Consider the following 18308-nt stretch of genomic DNA (forward strand, 5'->3'; position numbering starts at 1 on the left):
AGCGAAGATCTACTAGTGATAAACCCTCTCAATGTTTGTCTTTTCCGAAAAGTTCCTTGTTTGCCCTTAACTTTGAATGATGATTACCTGGGCATGGATTTCTAGCTGGGTCGTCTTTTTATTTCTCAGTAACTCCTACCATTGCTGTTATAAAATCCTCTGTTAGTTTGTCATTCTTTATGCCTAATCTACTTTTCTATGCTTTAATATTTTCTCTGTCTTTGGTGTATTCTATGGTTTCACCATTATGTGTCCAGATGTGGTTTTATTTGTATATCCATACTCAGTTCTCATTGCATTTTGTGAGTTTGAGGTTCATGTTTTTGTCATTTTTGGAAATTAAAAAAAATCTTATATCAAATACTCCTTTCCATCTCATTTTTCCTTCTGGAAATTCTACTCACTCATTTATGCATTCCCCAAGTATTTTTGAGTACCTATTATCTTCTAGACATTGGGAATATAATCATAAACAAAGCAGACAAAAACCACTACCCTCACATCCTTCATATTCTCTGAATTTATCCTCCATGCCTTTTGACCTCTTGTATTTTCCATCTCTATGAGATACATTATGTTTTCATTTCCTCAGCTCTATATTCCAATCCACTGAGTCTTCTTTTCAGCTGGATCTGATCCACTATTTCATTCATTCACTGAGTTTTTCATTTCTAGAAGTTTCATTTGTTTATTTTTAATATCTTTCTGTTCCTCTTAAAAAAGACTTGGTTTTTGTTTATAAGAAGAATTTTCCTTGATACATTGAATCATTTTGAACATCTAAGTGCATAATTTGAGGTCAGTAATTCCATTATCTGGTTTTTGACTGTCTAATATGCCCCAAGTTGTACATGCTGACATGTGCTCATATTGTCTTCGTTCCAATGTTTTATAAGTTTGGATTTTTGATTTTGGTTTAAATAGAATTTTATTCATGTGAGTACTGGATGGTTTTATCTGAGTGTTCACCCCTCAAAGTAGTTTTATGTTTGTTTCTGCGGGGAGCCCCAGTGACAATATCAGCTCTGGGATCATTGGTTCCGCTGGTGGTGGTGTTAGTGCCTCCACCTTGGAGATTCTTAGAAAGATAGAATAAGTAAGGTATGTATACATGCGTGCTCTTGAAAGCACAAAAAATGATACATATATAAATATATCATTAGTATGGATGCCATGTAGAATGTGACAGTAAGAGGAGAGTAAATATGTGGTCTTTTTGTGCTGTACATTATGAAGTGGTTGTGAAATGAATGTATAAAAAATTGTACACATAAGGAAATATTTGTAACTCACTGTATGTCATAACATCTATCTGCACTTACTATGTGCCAGATACTGTTGTAAATCCTTTCCCTACATTAACTAATTTAATCCTCACAATAGTAGTAAGAGATAGATATTAATAATATCCTGATTTTAAGGATTAGGCAACTGAGGTACAGAGAGATAAGTGATTGCTCAAGATTGCAGAGCTGGTAAGAGCAGAATATGACTTTGAGCACAGACAGTCTGACTCAAGAGTCTATACTTTTTTTAAAATTTTATTTTATTATGTTATGTTAATTACCATACATTACATCATTAGTTTTTGATGTAGTGTTCCATGATTCATTGTTTGCGTATAACACCCAGTGCTCCATTCAGTACGCGCCCTCCTTAATACCCATCACCGGGCTAACCCATCCCCCCCCCCCCAGAACTCTCACTTTGTTTCTCGGAGTCCATATCTCTCATGGTTCGTCTCCCCCTCCGATTTCCCAACTGCTATGATATGCTGTCTCTCAAGGAAGGGAGGGAGAAATGATCCTCAAGACGTTTTCCTCTTCTCTTCCAACTTCTACTCTTATGCCATTCCCACCACTAAATACTTTATTTCAGATGTTCCACATAACCTTTAGCCAGCAGGTCATCCCCTGAAGACTGTTTACAGTATAAAGAAGTCTGATTGGTTTATGGTTTATGGATGTTGATGTGGAGGTGTGGTGTCTGTAGCTGGGTAGGGGTGACCCATCCTGGTAACTAGACTTGGAGCAGCACAATGTGTCGATTTTTCATTGTCCCACCCTTATAATTTGACCTCCCTACCGCTTTAGGGTAAATTACTTAAAAATTAACAATGACCAAGTTACTGTGAGAATGAACCTCTAAACCCAGTTTGATGGGTTTGATACTAAATAGATCTGGTTCTCAGAAGTTGCTGATTTTAATACCACAGGTACTGATTCAATGTTCAACTCAAACATAAACACATATGCATGCACACATATATATTTCCTAAGAACAGGGTGGAATGTGAGTCAGGAAAACCCTAATTGCAAAGCTGATCCCATGCCAGAAAGCTTTAGGCTATTCAATTACATGATTAATTTTTTTAAAAAATTTCTTTTGTCTTTTGAATATTTGTTGAAGGAAGCAATTAACAGCTTTTTGGGTTTTCGACATTTTTTTTTTAAAGATTTTATTCATCCGACAGTGAGAGACACAGCGAGAGAGGGAACACAAGCAGGGGGAGTGGGAGAGGGAGAAGCAGGCTTCCCGCAGAGCGGGGAGCCCGATGCGGGGCTCGATCCCAGGACCCTGGGATCATGACCTGAGCCGAAGGCAGACGCTTAACAACGGAGCCACCCAGGTGCCCAACCTTTTTTTGAGGAAACCTCCTTTTTGGAGAATGCTTTTCTTCATGTCATATGTAGGAATTTAAATTTATAATTTTTTTCAAGTTAAAAAATCTTTTCTTCTTAGTAAAGTGAGGGCATGTCATAGGAAACTTATCTGCAAGAGATTCACAGTAATATCAAAATTCATAACTGATGCACCTATGCCTAATATATTAATATGTTCACTAAAATTGTGACCAGTGTACACTGATTTATCCTTATGGACAGCTGCTTAACTCTTCTAGTTAGAAATCTTAGAATCAGGATATATGCCTTTTGTTAAACAATCTTGCTGACACACTAATCTCTCTGTATACTCCAGCTTCATTCCAGAGTGCTCCTGTCTGAATTCTCCAACAAAGCAGTTCTCTTTTTAGCAGGAAACTGGAATCTTGGTGTTCATGAACAAAGACACTTATGTATGTCATGTACTTTTCACTGAGTTGCACCTTCCACTTTTACTGAGGCTTATTTCATCCAAATGGAAATCCCTTTGCTATTTATTGTTAAACTGTTGTTTAGATATGGTTTACTATATTTCCCAAAGTCATCTATATAAACTCTGTTGTAATTGGGTTCCCAGAAAAGCAGATTTCAAAATGGCTGTTCCAAGGGAGGGACAAACCCCTGAGAGGGGCCATTCCCTTTGACAAAGAACAGTTTCTGCAGGCAGACTTGGGTCTGGACTGACAGCGGAGAAAATGAGTGCCTTTCTCCTAAAGGGGTCTATGGGCAATGTACCATAGTATCTACTACAGCCTACTCCTCTCACCATTCAGATCTACCTGGTTTGTATAATAATTTCATTCTGTATGGAAACAGCTTCTCTGAAATGCTTTTCCTAACAAAATTTACAAGAAGGTTAGTGCGAGGATCTATCATCTCTACCATACCAATTGCTATCAAGGCTGCAACTGGTACTCTGTGGTAGGCTGGATAATGCCCCCCCCCCAAGACATCCACCTGTAAATTTTATTTTGCATACAGTGAAGGATCTTGAGATGGGGAGATTATCCTCTATTATCTGGGTGGGCCCAATATAATTATAGGGGAGCAAGAAGGTCAAGGGCCTTCTTTGAAGAAGAAGGAGGTGGGCTGATGGAAGCAGAGATTTGAGTGATGCACTTTGAAGATGGAGGTTCATGGAGGTCATGAGCCAAGGAAAGCAGGGAACCTCTAGAAGCTAAAAAGATGTGGAAATGTATTCTCCCCTCAGAGCCTCCAGAGGAACCAGCCCTGCTGACACCTTGAGTTTTGCCCAGTGAGACTAAGTTTCAACTTTTTACCTCTGGAACTGTAGGTAAATAAATTTATTAACACAAATTCTTGAGCCGCTAAGCATGTGATAATAAATTAGAGCAGCAACAAGAAAGCTAATACAGTGTCTCTCCTCTACCACCTATTTTTTTTTTTTTTTTTTTTTTTTTTTTTGCTGGTCTTTTGATACAGGAGCTCAAAGTGACTGAGTTCACAGGTTCAGTATTCTACCCATAGGGAATTCAACACCATGTAATAGTCATTGTTTTAGTACGTATATTGCCTTTTAGAGGATTGTTCCTCATCCTCATAAGATATTAGGCTGAGTTGCTTCTTTGAAGACCTGTTCCATCGAACTATTAGTCCAGCAGTTTCAGGGCAGGGGAAAGAGATGTTATCATATGTGATAGGACTAATACATCCCTGATCAGATGCCCACTGCTCTATCTCCTTTGCTATAAAGTGGTTCTGTAGTCTGAGGCAATGTTATGTGGGATCTTGTGTCAGCACGCTAAATACTCTGTGATCCTTCAAATAGTGGCTCAGGCTTAGGTCCTGTGGGCAAGAAAGTCAAACCCAAACCTGGATCACATGTAAATTCCACTGAGTGTAATTGATGTCCCTTCCAAGGTGGAAAAGGTCTTAGGTAAATAACTTGCACCAAATGATTGATTGGTGTTCTTGAGGGATAGTGCCATTGTTGGGGCTCAGCATTGACCTCTGTTGCTAGCAAGTTGCATGTTTAGGTAATAGCAATATTAATAAGATCACCTTGGTGAATGGGAGCTTATGCTGTTGGGTAATGCATAGCTCTTGTTCCTCACACCAAGATTATTCCGTTTGTTCACCTATTGGATCACCTTAGAGTGGTTATAATAAAGCCTTGGCTCATGTCACTTGGAATATAGACTTCCTTTTGTCAATGGCATTGGTTCTCTTTTCTATCTATCCTTATGTATGTATTCTCTTTATTACATAAAATACTCTTTATTACACATGATGCTGCTTGATATTTGAAGATAATGCCATTAAAATAACTTCTATTTACAAGGGCAATTGTGACCAAAGATAAGTGATTTTAGCCCAAGAGTATTCTCTGTTATTTTTCACCCTGAGAATGGCTTTGGCTTTTCTATTGCTGCAGAGATTTTTTTTTTTTTGAAAAGTTAGAACCATTTTTTTGCACATTCATATTCTGTTTTGTCTCTATGACTTGGCTCCATAAGAACCTATTTACTGCATAGCAGGATTCTGTTCTGGCGTAAGTAATAATTCTGCTGCAGTAAAATAAATTATACAGTCACAAACAAAGGAGGAAGGTAAAAGAGAATATTCTAAAACAGTCTGCCAAACCAAGTGGTGTTCATTCAAGGAATGTGGGGGATGGATTAATATCTGGAAATTTCAAACTATACGTTTACATAACACTCACATATGTATGCTGGCTAAGAAAACATGCTTGGTTATCTCCATAGACGCTAATAAGACAGTTAAAAATTAAAACAAATATATAAACTTTGAAAATAGGAAGAAAGTGATGCATCCTATATGATTTTAAAATATTTACAGCATTTTCTAGCTTTTGACCATAAAATTTTAAATCAAAAGTCAAGAACTAAACCAGTATTCTTGCTTTTATCACTTTTATGTAAAATAGCTTAGGAAATTCTAGCCAACATAATAAGCCATGGAATATATAAAAGATATGGATCCAATACAGAGATATTACTGGAACATCCAAGAAAATGATCTGAAAAAATATCACAGTCAAGAACACAGCTGGGTACAAAATGAATAAAAAAAAATGCAGTTTGACTTAATCAGCAATAACTAAAAGTTCTAATGAAGAAAAAATACAGATTTTGTTAACATCCACAACAGAGACATAAAGTACACTGGGAAACATCTTTAAAACTTTGTGGGGTTTATATGAAGAAAATGGCAAAATTAGTATTGTAAAAGAATTGGAAAATGGGACAAGCAAACAGAAAAGACAACTCTGAAATACAAACTGATGTGTATGAAACAGTAACTCGGAATGGAATTATTCAATAAATGATGGTGGGAAAATTGATTAGCTATTTAGTAGAAAATGTTCATCTTTACTTCTATACACAGCAGATAGATTTAAGAGCTAAATGAATAGTTAAAAGATTAATTTCTAAAGGACCATATGTTAAATGTTTTAAGTTTTTTTCTAATCTAGAAAAAATGCAAGAGAGTTTTTATTAAACCTTTGGATGAGGAAAGTTTGAAGTTAAAAAACAAAGCCATTAAATGAATCACAGGAAAGCAAGGAGTACATATAGGGGGTTATTTGCATGCTTAGAGTCTCTATGCCAAATACATAGAAACTGTGAACATGGTTTTCCCAGGGCAGGGAACAGGGGTGAGAGGGAGACTAACTTTTCACTGTGAACCTTCTTTTATATCTTTTGTTTTTTTGTACTGTGTTCATGTATTACTTTTTCAAAAAAATAAACAACTCAAATTTCCAGTTTAAAAAAGAACAAACAATGAAATCCCAAAAGGTTGACAGATTTGGCTCTTTAAAAACTTAGCACATCAATAGATAACAGCAAAGAAACTAAAAATAATGAAACATGGAGACATAGTCACAATTAATATGCCAAGTGTTAACTTAATATCCTTCGTAGAAAAAGATATCAAAGGAGGAGCCCAAAACTTGAAGTCATCTCAAGAAAAACTGACACAGGATACAGTGGGCAATTCCCAAAGGAAGAAATACAAATGGCCAATAAGCATGTGAAAATACTCAACCTCACTTCGGATCAAGGAAATTCCAAGTAAAACAGCAATGAGATAACTGTTTTTCACTGATCAAATTAGCACAAATTAACAATACTCTGTGCTTGCAAAGGCAATGGGGAAGGCATGTTTTCACCCAGCTGATGGGAATATATATACATCAGTAAGACCTTTCTGGAAAATAGTTTGGCAGTATGTATCATGAGCCCTAAAAATGTTCCTGTCCTTGGTCTCAGAAATTTCCACTTCCTGAAAATCTAGACCATAAAAAATCTAAGTATGGAGAGGGCTTCATGCATAAGATGTTTACTGCAGAATTAGATACAATAGCTAAACCAGATTGTTAGGCTGGAGCTTTCAGTAGGGCAGAGAAGCCCCATCACTTCCCATCTCGAACAACAGTACATGATGGTGTAAGGATCAGATTGCTTCACTGCTTGATTATATTTTCATTTTTGTCAGTCTGCCAGACCACGGACCGACCAATTTTCCAAATTAGAGTGATGGGCCTATTTTTCACATTTAGATGTTTTGGAGGGTCATATTACCTCCCAATAAAGATGATTAGATATTTGAGGGAGAATTAAATAGTTGAATGAAGGGAAATTTGGTTGGGGAAAGCTAACGTGGATTTGGTAGTTATTTGAACCGAAAAGAGAGAGCTGAGATGATGTGTTCTGTTGTGTAGAGAAAGAGAAGGAATGTTTATGAGGCGAAATTGGAGGATGATTTGAAACATTTTACAAAAATCACTGAAACGTCAGAGGAAAAAAAGTCAACCCTGACCTGTAATGGACTTAGAAACCGAAACGGCCTGAAAATTAAACCCACTTGGCAAGTGAATAATTAAGCTTCTTTGGACTATCCCTGCTCCCTGGATGTGGATCTGTGACAGCAGGAACCTGCTGTTTCAGCACATTTGCATATCACCTTGTCCACCAGATTCTCATCTCCAAGGAAGAAGGCCCTCATCGTATTGGGGCTTTCAACCTCACCCCTTAGGGCACGGTATGGCATACCCATTTGCTAAGTGAATAAGTTGGTATGTTGTCGGTTCTTTGAAAGATAACTTTCCAGAATGTTATTTAACATGAAGGTTTTCTTTCAACTAGGATTACCAGACCAATAACAATGACCAAGCAGTGGTTGAAATCTGTATCACTCGAATCACGACAGCCATCAGAGAGACAGAATCAATTGAAAAACATGCCAAGGCCCTTGTGGGGCTCTGGGATTCCTGCCTGGAGCACAACCTGAGACCCTCTGGGAAAGATGAAGACACTCCCCATGCAAAAATTGCTTCTGATATCATGAGTTGCATTTTACAGGTATGTCATTGTTCATCATCATGCTATTTGATACTGGCTTTGCAACTTCAGTGAACATGGTATCTCTGAACCAAGAGCTAATGTTTCTCTAGCCTTTAGATCCTGTAAAAAGACACCACAAACCATCAATAGCTGAGCCCCACCAGGCTCTAGAGAGCCTCAGCTGTCTGCAAGACACACTGTGGGGAATTCAGAGTCATACCGCAGCAAGTTTCAATCTATTTAGAAAGATAAGACATGTGCATATCAAAACCTAACATTAATGTATGCCAAGATCCAAATGATGAATACTGGAAAATTCAGAAAAAAAGACTTCTTTTATCCAAGGAGACCAAAGAGGGGGTGGAGTCTGAACTGAGTGACCCATGAGCTTGGAATACGTGGAGAGAAGTGACTAAGTCATTTTTACATGTACTTCTATATGCATTGTGAATTTGCCATGATAATAATATTTGCCTATTCTAACTGCCTGGCTGGCTCAGTCAGTAGAACATGCGACTCTTGATCTCAGGGTCGTGAGTTTGAGCCCTATGTTGGGCGTGAGGCCTACTTCAAAAAAAAAATTCCTTCTTCTGGTGTAAACATGAATTTGGAATTTGGGCTCAGCCACAAACCAATCATGTAAGATTGAAATGCTAGGGAAGTCACTTAACTTCCCAAGCCACAGTTTCTTGCCTATAAAATACAGATGAAATGACATTGTTTAGGACAAATTTTACCAACCAATAAATGTTGGTGATATTGATAGGTGTTTCTCAAAGGAGAATTCTGTGATCAAATAAGTTTGGAAATACTGAACTCATTTTTTCCCTTTTGGACTATCATATGTTTCATAGCATATTAAAGGCTCTGAAAAGTCCTGCAATTAAGAAAGCTGGTTAATTTTGTTTAGTACAGTACTTTTGATTCTGATGTGCCCATGAAACTTCTTTTCCCCTCCCTACCCCCAAAACAGTATTATGAATACCTCTCAGAACTATGGTTTCTGAGCACAGTTCAGGAAATTCTGGTTATGTGGGAGTGTTGCACTGGGTCGTCTAATATTAGCCTCCTTTCTTCTTCCCTCTCCTCCACCTTGTTCACCTCTCCCTCCCCCCTCCCTCCCCCTCCTTTTCACAGTTGTCTATACTTAAGTGGACCATATTCCATTTTGTCTGTCTAGACCAGACACTGCTCTACTGAACAAAAGACTCTACACACCCTGTCACACTGTTTTTCCTTTGTCCCCAGGGTTAGAGATAGGAGGGGAGGAAATGGGGATTTCAGAAAAATTAGTGAAAGATGCATGCTGCATGGAGATACAAAGCAAAGACCTAATATACCCGTTCTTCACTGATTATCTAACACAGATTATCTTACTCCAAAGTGCCATTCCACAGACATTCAGACAGAAATTCACAAATCATCCATACTCTCTAGCTCCCACTGTGATTTCAAAACCATTTTTGAGTCTGGACTCTAGAGTGGCACTATCCAATAGAAACGGACAATAAGCTACAAACAGAAGCCACATATGTAATTTCAAATTTTCTAGTAGCCACATTAAAGAGAAGAAAAAAGGAACAGATGAAATTCATTTGATAACATATTTTCCTTAACCCAGTATATCCAAAATATTATTTCAACACGTAATCAATATAAAAAATTAATGAGATATTTTACTTCTGTTGTATACCAACTCCTATAAATCTGGTGTGTGTTTTAGCACGTTACTTCAGAGTGGTCACGTTTCAGGGCTCAGTTGCTTCCCATGCGTCGTGGCTGCTGTGTCAGCAGAGTTTTAGAGAGTCAGGAAGTCTTCCTGGATGGAGACCACATTTGAAATGGTTATGAGCAATGAATGGCAATTTCACCAGGTAGGAAAGGAGGACATTTCAAGCAGACAGAACATTCCAAACTTGTGCAAAAGTACAAATTTGTGAACTGAGATCAAGGTCAAAGAATTTTAAGTAGGCTGCCCTTCAAACTTCCCCAAATTTAAACATAAAGGGGATGTTTCATTCTGGGTGAAGGCATTAGATCTCCTACTTAAAAAGGGGGTTGGAGCACTGGGTGTTATCCGCAAATAATGAGTCATGAAACACTACATCAAAAACTAATGAAATAGGGGCGCCTGGGTGGCTCAGTCGTTAAGCGTCTGCCTTCGGCTCAGGTCATGATCCCAGGGTCCTGGGATGGAGCCCCGCATCGGGCTCCCTGCTCAGTGGGAGGCCTGCTTCTCCCTCTCCCACTCACCCTGCTTGTGTTCCTGCTTTCGCTGTCTCTCTCTCTCTTTCTGTCAAATAAATAAATAAAAATCTTTAAAAAACAAAAAAACAAAAAAACTAATGAAGTACTACTGTACAGTGACTAACATAACAATAAAATAAATTTTTAAAAAGGGGCGGGGGTTGGAGGTGGGGAGCAAATAAAACACTAAACTTAATGCTGACCAGTGACTCCAAGGAAATGAATGTGTAAGACTATTGAGAGCAGGGCCCTAAGCACAGGCATTGATATTTTGGGAAGGGACAGAGAACGGGTCTACAGGATAAGCCTCTTGGTTGAGAAGGACAAGTAAGTCACATAAAGGGGCAACTCCAGGGGTGCCGGGGTGGCTCAGTTGTTAAGCCTCTGCCTTTGGTTCAGGTCATGATCCCAGGGTCCTGGGATCAAGCCCCGCACTGAGCCCCGCATCGAGCCCCGCATCGAGCCCCGCATTGAGCCCCACATCGGCAGGAAGACTGCTTCCCTCTCTCCCACTCCCCCTGCTTGTGTTCCCTCTCTTGCTGTGTCTCTCTCTGTCAAATAAATAAATAAAATCTTAAAAAGAAGGTGGGGAGCGACTCCAGCCTGAAGGGCCAGTGTGGACACAGGCTGTTCAACTGTGCGCCCTCGGAGGAGGCAGAAGTTATTAAAATGGAAGGCAGGGAGCCCTAAAGGCAAACTTGCTTTTTGGCAAAGTTCAGTGGTCTGTGCAGGCCACCCCTGGGGATGTGGTTCCAGAAAGTCAGCCCCAGGAACCAAAGGCAAGGCTGTGGTTGCAGCTTTGCTGTGTAGCTTTGATCAAATTTTAAGGGAAAATTTTTGGCCTGTGGTAAATATCAAAAACACGATGTTGTAGTACATGTAATTTAGGATCTTGTGAGAACCATGTAGAAATCCAGATGGCTCATATTCGGTTCTAGTTTTTCAGTCAAATAAAACAGTAGATCAACTTTAAAGCCAACCGCTTAGCATTTGAGCTTGCACAAAACCCAAAAAACAACAAAACAACAAAGAAAGAATGATTCCTTCTCCGCCCATCTACATCCCCAGATAAGCGATGCCAGAATCACACTATCAGGTGCAGACCTACCAGTTCTTCCCACATCCTTGGCCATTTTAACTCAATTTTTTTTTTCTGGCCATTTCACTATCATTTCAAGCTAAATATTTTCACACACATAGAAACCTTCTGTCTTTTTTCCCCCACATTGCTTTTTTAACCTACATTCCAAACCTACTTCAGGTGACTCCTTCCTTTTCCACTTTTAATTAGTAATTATATATTTAATTATTTCTTTTCTTGACCCCTACATTTATGAACTTGCCACATTCACCTTAAAGTAGTTTTTAAAATTCCAGTATTCACCTTCCATACATTCCTCAGTCCAAAATCAGTACCAGTACTCACATGCATTTTGAGTTCTGGTTTCTTTTGCCTTGGGTGACATGTTTTTACAAACCTACCCCATGTCCTTAAACAAGTCTCATAACCTGTCCTTTATAAAACAGAGGATGAACAGATGATCTCTGAGCTCACCTTCCGGTCTAAAATTCCGAGTCTTGTAGGAGATGCTGAGAGGTAGATTAGCAAAGAGCTTTGGAGCTTGAGGGCCTTCCAGTCAAATGCTCTTGGTCTTATATAAATGAGAGCTTGGCAAGTTATCAGAAATTAATTATTTTTCTTTTTTGTAGATGGACCAACTGTCCATTCACCTTGATTCTACACTTCAATTTTCTTATTTCCTCTTCAGTTAATGCTATATAAGATTCAAAGTCTGTCCCTGGCTGGCCTTGAATGCGAAGTGACTTGGGCATTTTTGAGAGCATTTCCTTTGTAGCTCTTAGAGGCAGAATTGGTTATCTTGATCCAGAAGTTTATTCAGTAGGCAATCCCAGCTCTACCATTTACTTGCAGTGTGATCTTGGGCAATTTTATCTTTCTGTGCCTTGATTTCCTCATCTGTAAAATGCTGCAGCTGTCTCATGAGTTTGTTGTGAGGATTACATAGTCATTAGATAATAGACGTAAAATATTTGGGACACAGGAAATGCTGCATGAGTATTAATTCTGGTTGGCATTATCATCATCTGTAGAAAACTCTAAAATAGCACTCAGTGCTTTCTAACAAGCTATTCATTTCATTATTTATTTTAGCCATTGTTCATTGCTTGTCTCCCCCTCCCCAGAATAGAAGCTCTGTTTTATTGATGTAGTCCCAGCATCTAGAATAGTGAATGGCACATAGTAAGTACTCAAAATAATATTTATTGAATGAATGAATGAATGAATGAATGAAGGATTGAATAGATCAGGAGATGTGGCTGCCCTCTGGATTTTGCAGAACAGCTATGTTTCTCTCTAGAGTGGGTCTCAGTACTTATTCGTCAGTTAATGCCACACAAGACAATGGCAAAAAAATGGGAGGAGACTGGGACATAACCTCCCAGGTTACTGAGACCCACTCCCTTATTACCTGTCTGAAAACACAGTGGGAAAATTTAGGTGTATGTGCCATTTATATTATATGTATACCCATGCTGCTAAGAACCAAGCATTTTATATATAAATCCAAAATTTGCTTGTTTGATTATCTGATCAGTGATGCAGGGTGAAAAGCCATAAAACAGTGATTTTAATAAATGACACTTAATATTTCTGAGATTACTCTTCTAGGGCTTTTAGTTGAATTCAAAGCCCAAGAGCCAAAGAGCTTTTTAGTTGCTATCATCTCAGATAGATATCTTTTACTTCGCTTTATACTTTTCAATTTCAAAACTATGGGAAATGTTCCCAAAGCACATGTTTTCAAAAGGAAAACCTGCACCAAAAGCTCAAATTGGTGCTAATCTAGTTAAGAAATATAATTCTTGGCTAGAACAAAGATCTTTTGTTCTGCTTCTATAGCTAAAAATAACTGTCCCCATGAGCAAGTTTTTTTTTTTTTTTTTTAATCTATCCTGTACCTCACTGAATGTGTTCCCTGAGTACTGGGCACTGAATTGTGTGTGAGATGATACGTGTACCAACATGCTCACATCTGCACCAAGAGGCAAGGACCATCATAAGCTCCAGCATTAACAGCTGCTATTAATGTGGTTTATTTGTACAAGTGATCATCAGGCTTTCTCTGTGTGGGTACCATCAGCATTCCTGTGATCTAAATAATCCTAAAGATAACATAAATTAATGGGCCTGAGATCTACTGTGTTAGCAACTCCTTCTTCACTTGAGAGTGAAGTTCAGCCATCAGAAGGAGGTTGTATGGTACCTGTTAGGTCCATTGGACCTGTGTGTTTCTAGCCTCTTCTTGGCCTCCCAGGCCCTCACTCATATCCTGTTTCTGTCATTAGTGCCCATGGCTTCTTGGTACACTAGAAATGGTCTAGACACTAGTTACAGATTGAAAGCCTTTGGCAGTAATTCCATGGTGTTTATACAAACAATTTGCTCTTTGCTTAATGTTTTACTCCTGCTGTCATTTGAGAGATATCCAAATGACATATGTGGGAGGAAAATAGAAAAGTTGAGTGTGTTAAAGTTTTGTTTTGTTTTTTAATAATGACATTATACTTTTTTTATATTTGAGTTTATTTTATTATTTATTTAGTTTTATTAGTTTCAGAGGTTGGATTTAGTGATTCATCAGTTGCATATAACACCCAATGCTCATTACGTCAAGTGCCCTCCTTAATGCCCATCATCCAATTACCCCATCCCCCCACCCACCTCCCCTCCAGCAACCTTCAGTTTCCTAGAGTTCACCATCTCTTATGGTTTGACTCCCTATTTTCATCTTATTTTACTTTTCCTTCCCTTCCCCTATGTTCATCTGTTTTGTTTCTTAAATTCCACATACGAGTGAAATCATACAGTATTTGTCTTTCTCTGACTGCCTTATTTTGCTTAGCATGATACCCTCCAGTTCCATCCACATCATTGTAAATGGTAAGATTTCATTCTTTTTGATGGATGAGTAATATTGCATTTTATCCATTTCTTCTTTATCCATTCATCTGGCAGTGGACATCTGGGCTTTTTCCATATTTTGGCTGTTGTGGACATTGCTGCCATAAACATCAGGATGCAGGTGCTCCTTCAAATCACTATGTTTGTATCCTTTGTATAAATGCCTAGTAGAACAATTGCTGGGTTAGAGGGTAGCTCCATTTTTAACTTTTTGAGGAACCTCCATACTGTTTTCCAGAGTGACTTCACCAGTTTGCATTCCCACCAACACTGTAAGAGGGTTCCCCTTTCTCTGCATCCTCACCAACATCCGTTGTTTCCTGAGGTCATTTTAGCCATTCTGATAGGTGTGAGGTGGTATCTCATTGTGGTTTTGATGTCTTCTTTGGAGAAATGTTCGTTCATGTCTTCTGCCCATTTCTTGACTGGATTTTTTGTTGTTTGGGTGTTGAGTTTGATAAGGACTTTATAGATTTTGGATACAAGCCCTTTATCTGATAAAACATTTGCATATATCTTCTCCCATTCTGTAGGTTGCCTTTTAGTTTTCTTGTCTGTTTCCTTTGCTGTGCAGAAGCTTTTTATCTTGATGAAGGCCCAATAGTTGATTTTTGCCTTTGTTTCCCTTGCCTTTGGAGATGTGTCTAGCAAGAAGTTACCAAGTCTGAGGTTGAAGAGGTTACTGCCTGTGTTCTCCTCTAGGATTTTGATGGATTCCTGTCTCACATTTAGGTCTTTCATCCATTTTGAGTTTATCTTTGTGTATGGTGTAAGAAAATGGTCCAGTTTCATTCTTCTGCATTTTTAAAAGTATACTGTCATTATTAAAAAACAATTACATACTTTTAAAAAAACTTCACACATTTCACTTAGAATCACACTTCAAAGACTTTAATAGCTGCCTACTATTTTTTTCTAGAACATCTAGAATTGTTATAAGCAGAATGTGATGGAATTGGTTAGGACAGCCTGTTCTTTCATGGTTGTTGGCAAACATTATCTCACCCCCAAGGTTTAAAAAATATCAGTTGCTGGGAATACCAATTTTCATTGATCTTTCGCTGTCTGTGTTCACAATTAGTAGGAACATGAGTTGTATTTTCCCAATGCTACCATCTGTGGTTTCTAAGCAAATTACAGGTAAATGTGCTTGGGGATGTATTCCTCTAATGGAAGATGGGTACTTCTCTAGCTGCAAGTTGTTCTTGGCTAAAGACTCAGAGTAGAAAAAGTAAACCTGGGCACAAAGTTCTTTGTTGGAAAGCTCTGAGAATTGTGTGATTGTGCTCCACTCTCAAAACTAGGGCTTTGATCAGCGCTGACAGGGATAAAGATGTGTCATCTAAAAGTTAAACTAGCAAAAATCTATGCATAATGGAAAGATTGGCTGTCTGTAGGGGCAACCTAAAAAATTGTATAGGTGAGACTGAGGGATTTGGGAAATATCCAAATGCTATAATTGAAGTAACTTAACTATTACCTCAAGGGAGCAGGGATAAAATAAGATTATAATAGAGAAAAAGGACAAATGAATTGGCCTTGGTAAATAACACCACTTCCTAAACATACTCTAAAGAATATGTCAACAAAAAGGAGGCTGCTCAGTAGGGGGTCATTATTATGGCACAATTAGCAAAATTACCCAGCGCTGTTTTGTGTGTGTGTTGGTGGGGGGAGGGCATAATGGGTAGAGACTGAATCTGATGGACAGGAAAGTTCCAGTCAGTCACTAGAGATGGGGATTTGGTTATGGGGTAGGATTGTGATTTTAGTCGGGTTTCACCATGGCCTGAATGACATAACCCTCAGGATCTCTCCCTGCTCTTATCTGATTTTGTGCCCATCAGTGAACATTCTGGTTAGTCATCTGGTTCCTGATACCCTGATAATGTGAAAGAGTCTGACCTAGGAAAGACCCTCACTGTAGATGAGTAAACTGGCATGCCTGATTATGCACCGAGCTTTTGGAAAGCCCTTGGTGTGAGTTAGCATCAGTGGATCCAAACAATTCTGTCTGGCCTGACTAAGTACACACTCAGACTTCTAAATCTGAAAGGCAGGGAGCAGCCAGCCTCCCAGGGAGGCCTCACAGCTCATCACATCAGTAATGGCCCAGTCCAATCAGGCCTAATTAAATTCACCAGGAGAGGAAATACTCTAGATAAAGTCCAAGCCTGGTATCAGAGAAGTCTGGCTGCAAGCCATTGTCCCAATAGGAACCATGTTAGGAACTCTAAGAAGGATAGGATAGAAACGTAGTGAGTGGAACTGCCAGAGAAGCACAGATTTGTCACAAAGGGATAGAGTCAGAACTTGCAAGATGGCTGACTTAAATATGGGATATCAGGTTAGGTTTTTGAATACTTACTTTCTCTGCTCAGGAGTCAGATTGACCCTTGAATCTAGAAAACGGGTGGAACTACAAAAATGGATTAAGGCTTTATAGGTCTATTTTTGTTTCTAAGGACTGGGAGGGGAAAAAAGTTTAAGCACAAAAGAGTTAATTGACTCACTGGGAAAAATTGGAGGCTAATATTGGCCTCAGGCACAGCCTAATGCATGGGGCACAAATGATGTCACCAGGACCTATTTTCTCTCAACTTGTCTCTCAAATAGATGCATGTTGCCTTGACTCTCATACAGATTCTCTCCTACTGAGGACACAACCTGGCAGCAGCTACTCTTGGTCTTCCATTCTCAACACTTTGGATTCAGTAGAAGAGAGAATCTCTTTCACAGAGACTTTTAATGATTCCTTAACTGTAAATGGGTAACTTGCCCATTCTTGAACCTACCATTTGGACCAAAGAAATGTGATCCTCTGATTGGTCAATGTCTGAGTCATTTGATGACTCCTGAAGCCAAGGGTGCAAATACCCTCATTAGAAAGAAGTATCATGGCACCTTGGCCATAGAAGTATGAATCTGCTAACGAGTGTGTAACAACTCACCTGCCCAATCAACTAGGACTGAAAATGGATGGCATTGGAGGTTCAGACCCATACTCAGCCATCGCTAGCAGCAACATGAGCGAGAGACATGGGAGCAAATGAGGCCCCCACCTCCGTGCCTCCCTTCCCATCACATTATGTTCCTGATGACAACTATCACAGTAGATTTACATTTTCTTCATTAGTTATCCAGTTCTCAGATGTTTATTGAACATCTACCCCAAACCCAGAATTGTGGGAAGTATTAGAGGGAATAATCCACAGGTGGAAAGATATAAGCACTTTTCACATGGATGGTTACAGAAAAACAACTACCTTTTATTTCTGATATAATAATATTAAGTCACACATAGTGTGCAGTGTGCAACCTTTGCCTTATAGTTAGACTAAAGGATGGGGTTGATGGTCAGAATAGTTGATGGTAGTGAAGACAAATGATTCTTTTTTTTTTAAGATTTTATTTATTTAATTGTCAGAGAGAGAGAGAGAGAGAGCACAAGCAGGGGTAGCAGCAAACAGAGGGAGAAGCAGGCTCCCTGCTGAGCAAGGAGCCTGATGCAGGACTCGATCCCAGGGCCCTGAGATCATGACTTGAGTCGAAGGCAGACACTCAACCCATTGAGCCACCCAGGCATCCCAAACCATTTGTTTTTAAGAAAATAATTTGTATTTTTAACTATTCCCTAATTGGTCAATTAAATGTTGATGGCACTATTTTATGTATAAGGATATTGATGACCAATCACAAAGTAAATCAAAAAGAGAATTATTTTAGGACCCAGAATTTCTTTAGTTTTTAGTCTTATGTTCATTCACTTTTTTCTTCTGAATCTCACTGGCTGAAACTTTAGCTTTTAAGATATAGTCAGAAAGCAACAGTCAACAAAACCAAAAGACAACCGACAGAATGGGAGAAAATATTTGCAAATGACATATCAGATAAAGGGCTAGTATCCAAAATCTATAAAGAACTTATCAAACTCAACACCCAAAGAACAAATGATCCAATCAAGAAATGGGCAGAAGACATGAACAGATATTTCTGCAAAGAAGACATCCAAATGGCCCACAGACACATGAAAAAGTGCTCAACATCGCTCGGCATCAGGGAAATCCAAATCAAAACCTCAAT

General features: G+C 38.8%; 1 protein-coding gene across 5 annotated transcripts in view; it reads left to right on the forward strand.

Annotated features, from left to right (window-relative positions):
- VEPH1 (ventricular zone expressed PH domain containing 1) overlaps positions 1 to 18308 on the forward strand; it is a 240610-nt gene that overhangs the window by 18816 nt on the left and 203486 nt on the right. For all 5 annotated transcript variants that reach the window (XM_025879871.2, XM_073898159.1, XM_073898151.1 and 2 more), the window contains exon 3: positions 7796 to 8011. In XM_025879871.2, coding sequence (XP_025735656.2) covers positions 7796 to 8011 — 216 coding nt within the window. The remainder of the gene's footprint in view (positions 1 to 7795; positions 8012 to 18308) is intronic.

The sequence above is a fragment of the Callorhinus ursinus genome, unplaced genomic scaffold (assembly GCF_003265705.2).
Source record: "Callorhinus ursinus isolate GAN/ISIS: 27379988/994484 unplaced genomic scaffold, GSC_fseal_2.0 scaffold1, whole genome shotgun sequence".
Lineage (NCBI taxonomy): Eukaryota > Metazoa > Chordata > Mammalia > Carnivora > Otariidae > Callorhinus > Callorhinus ursinus.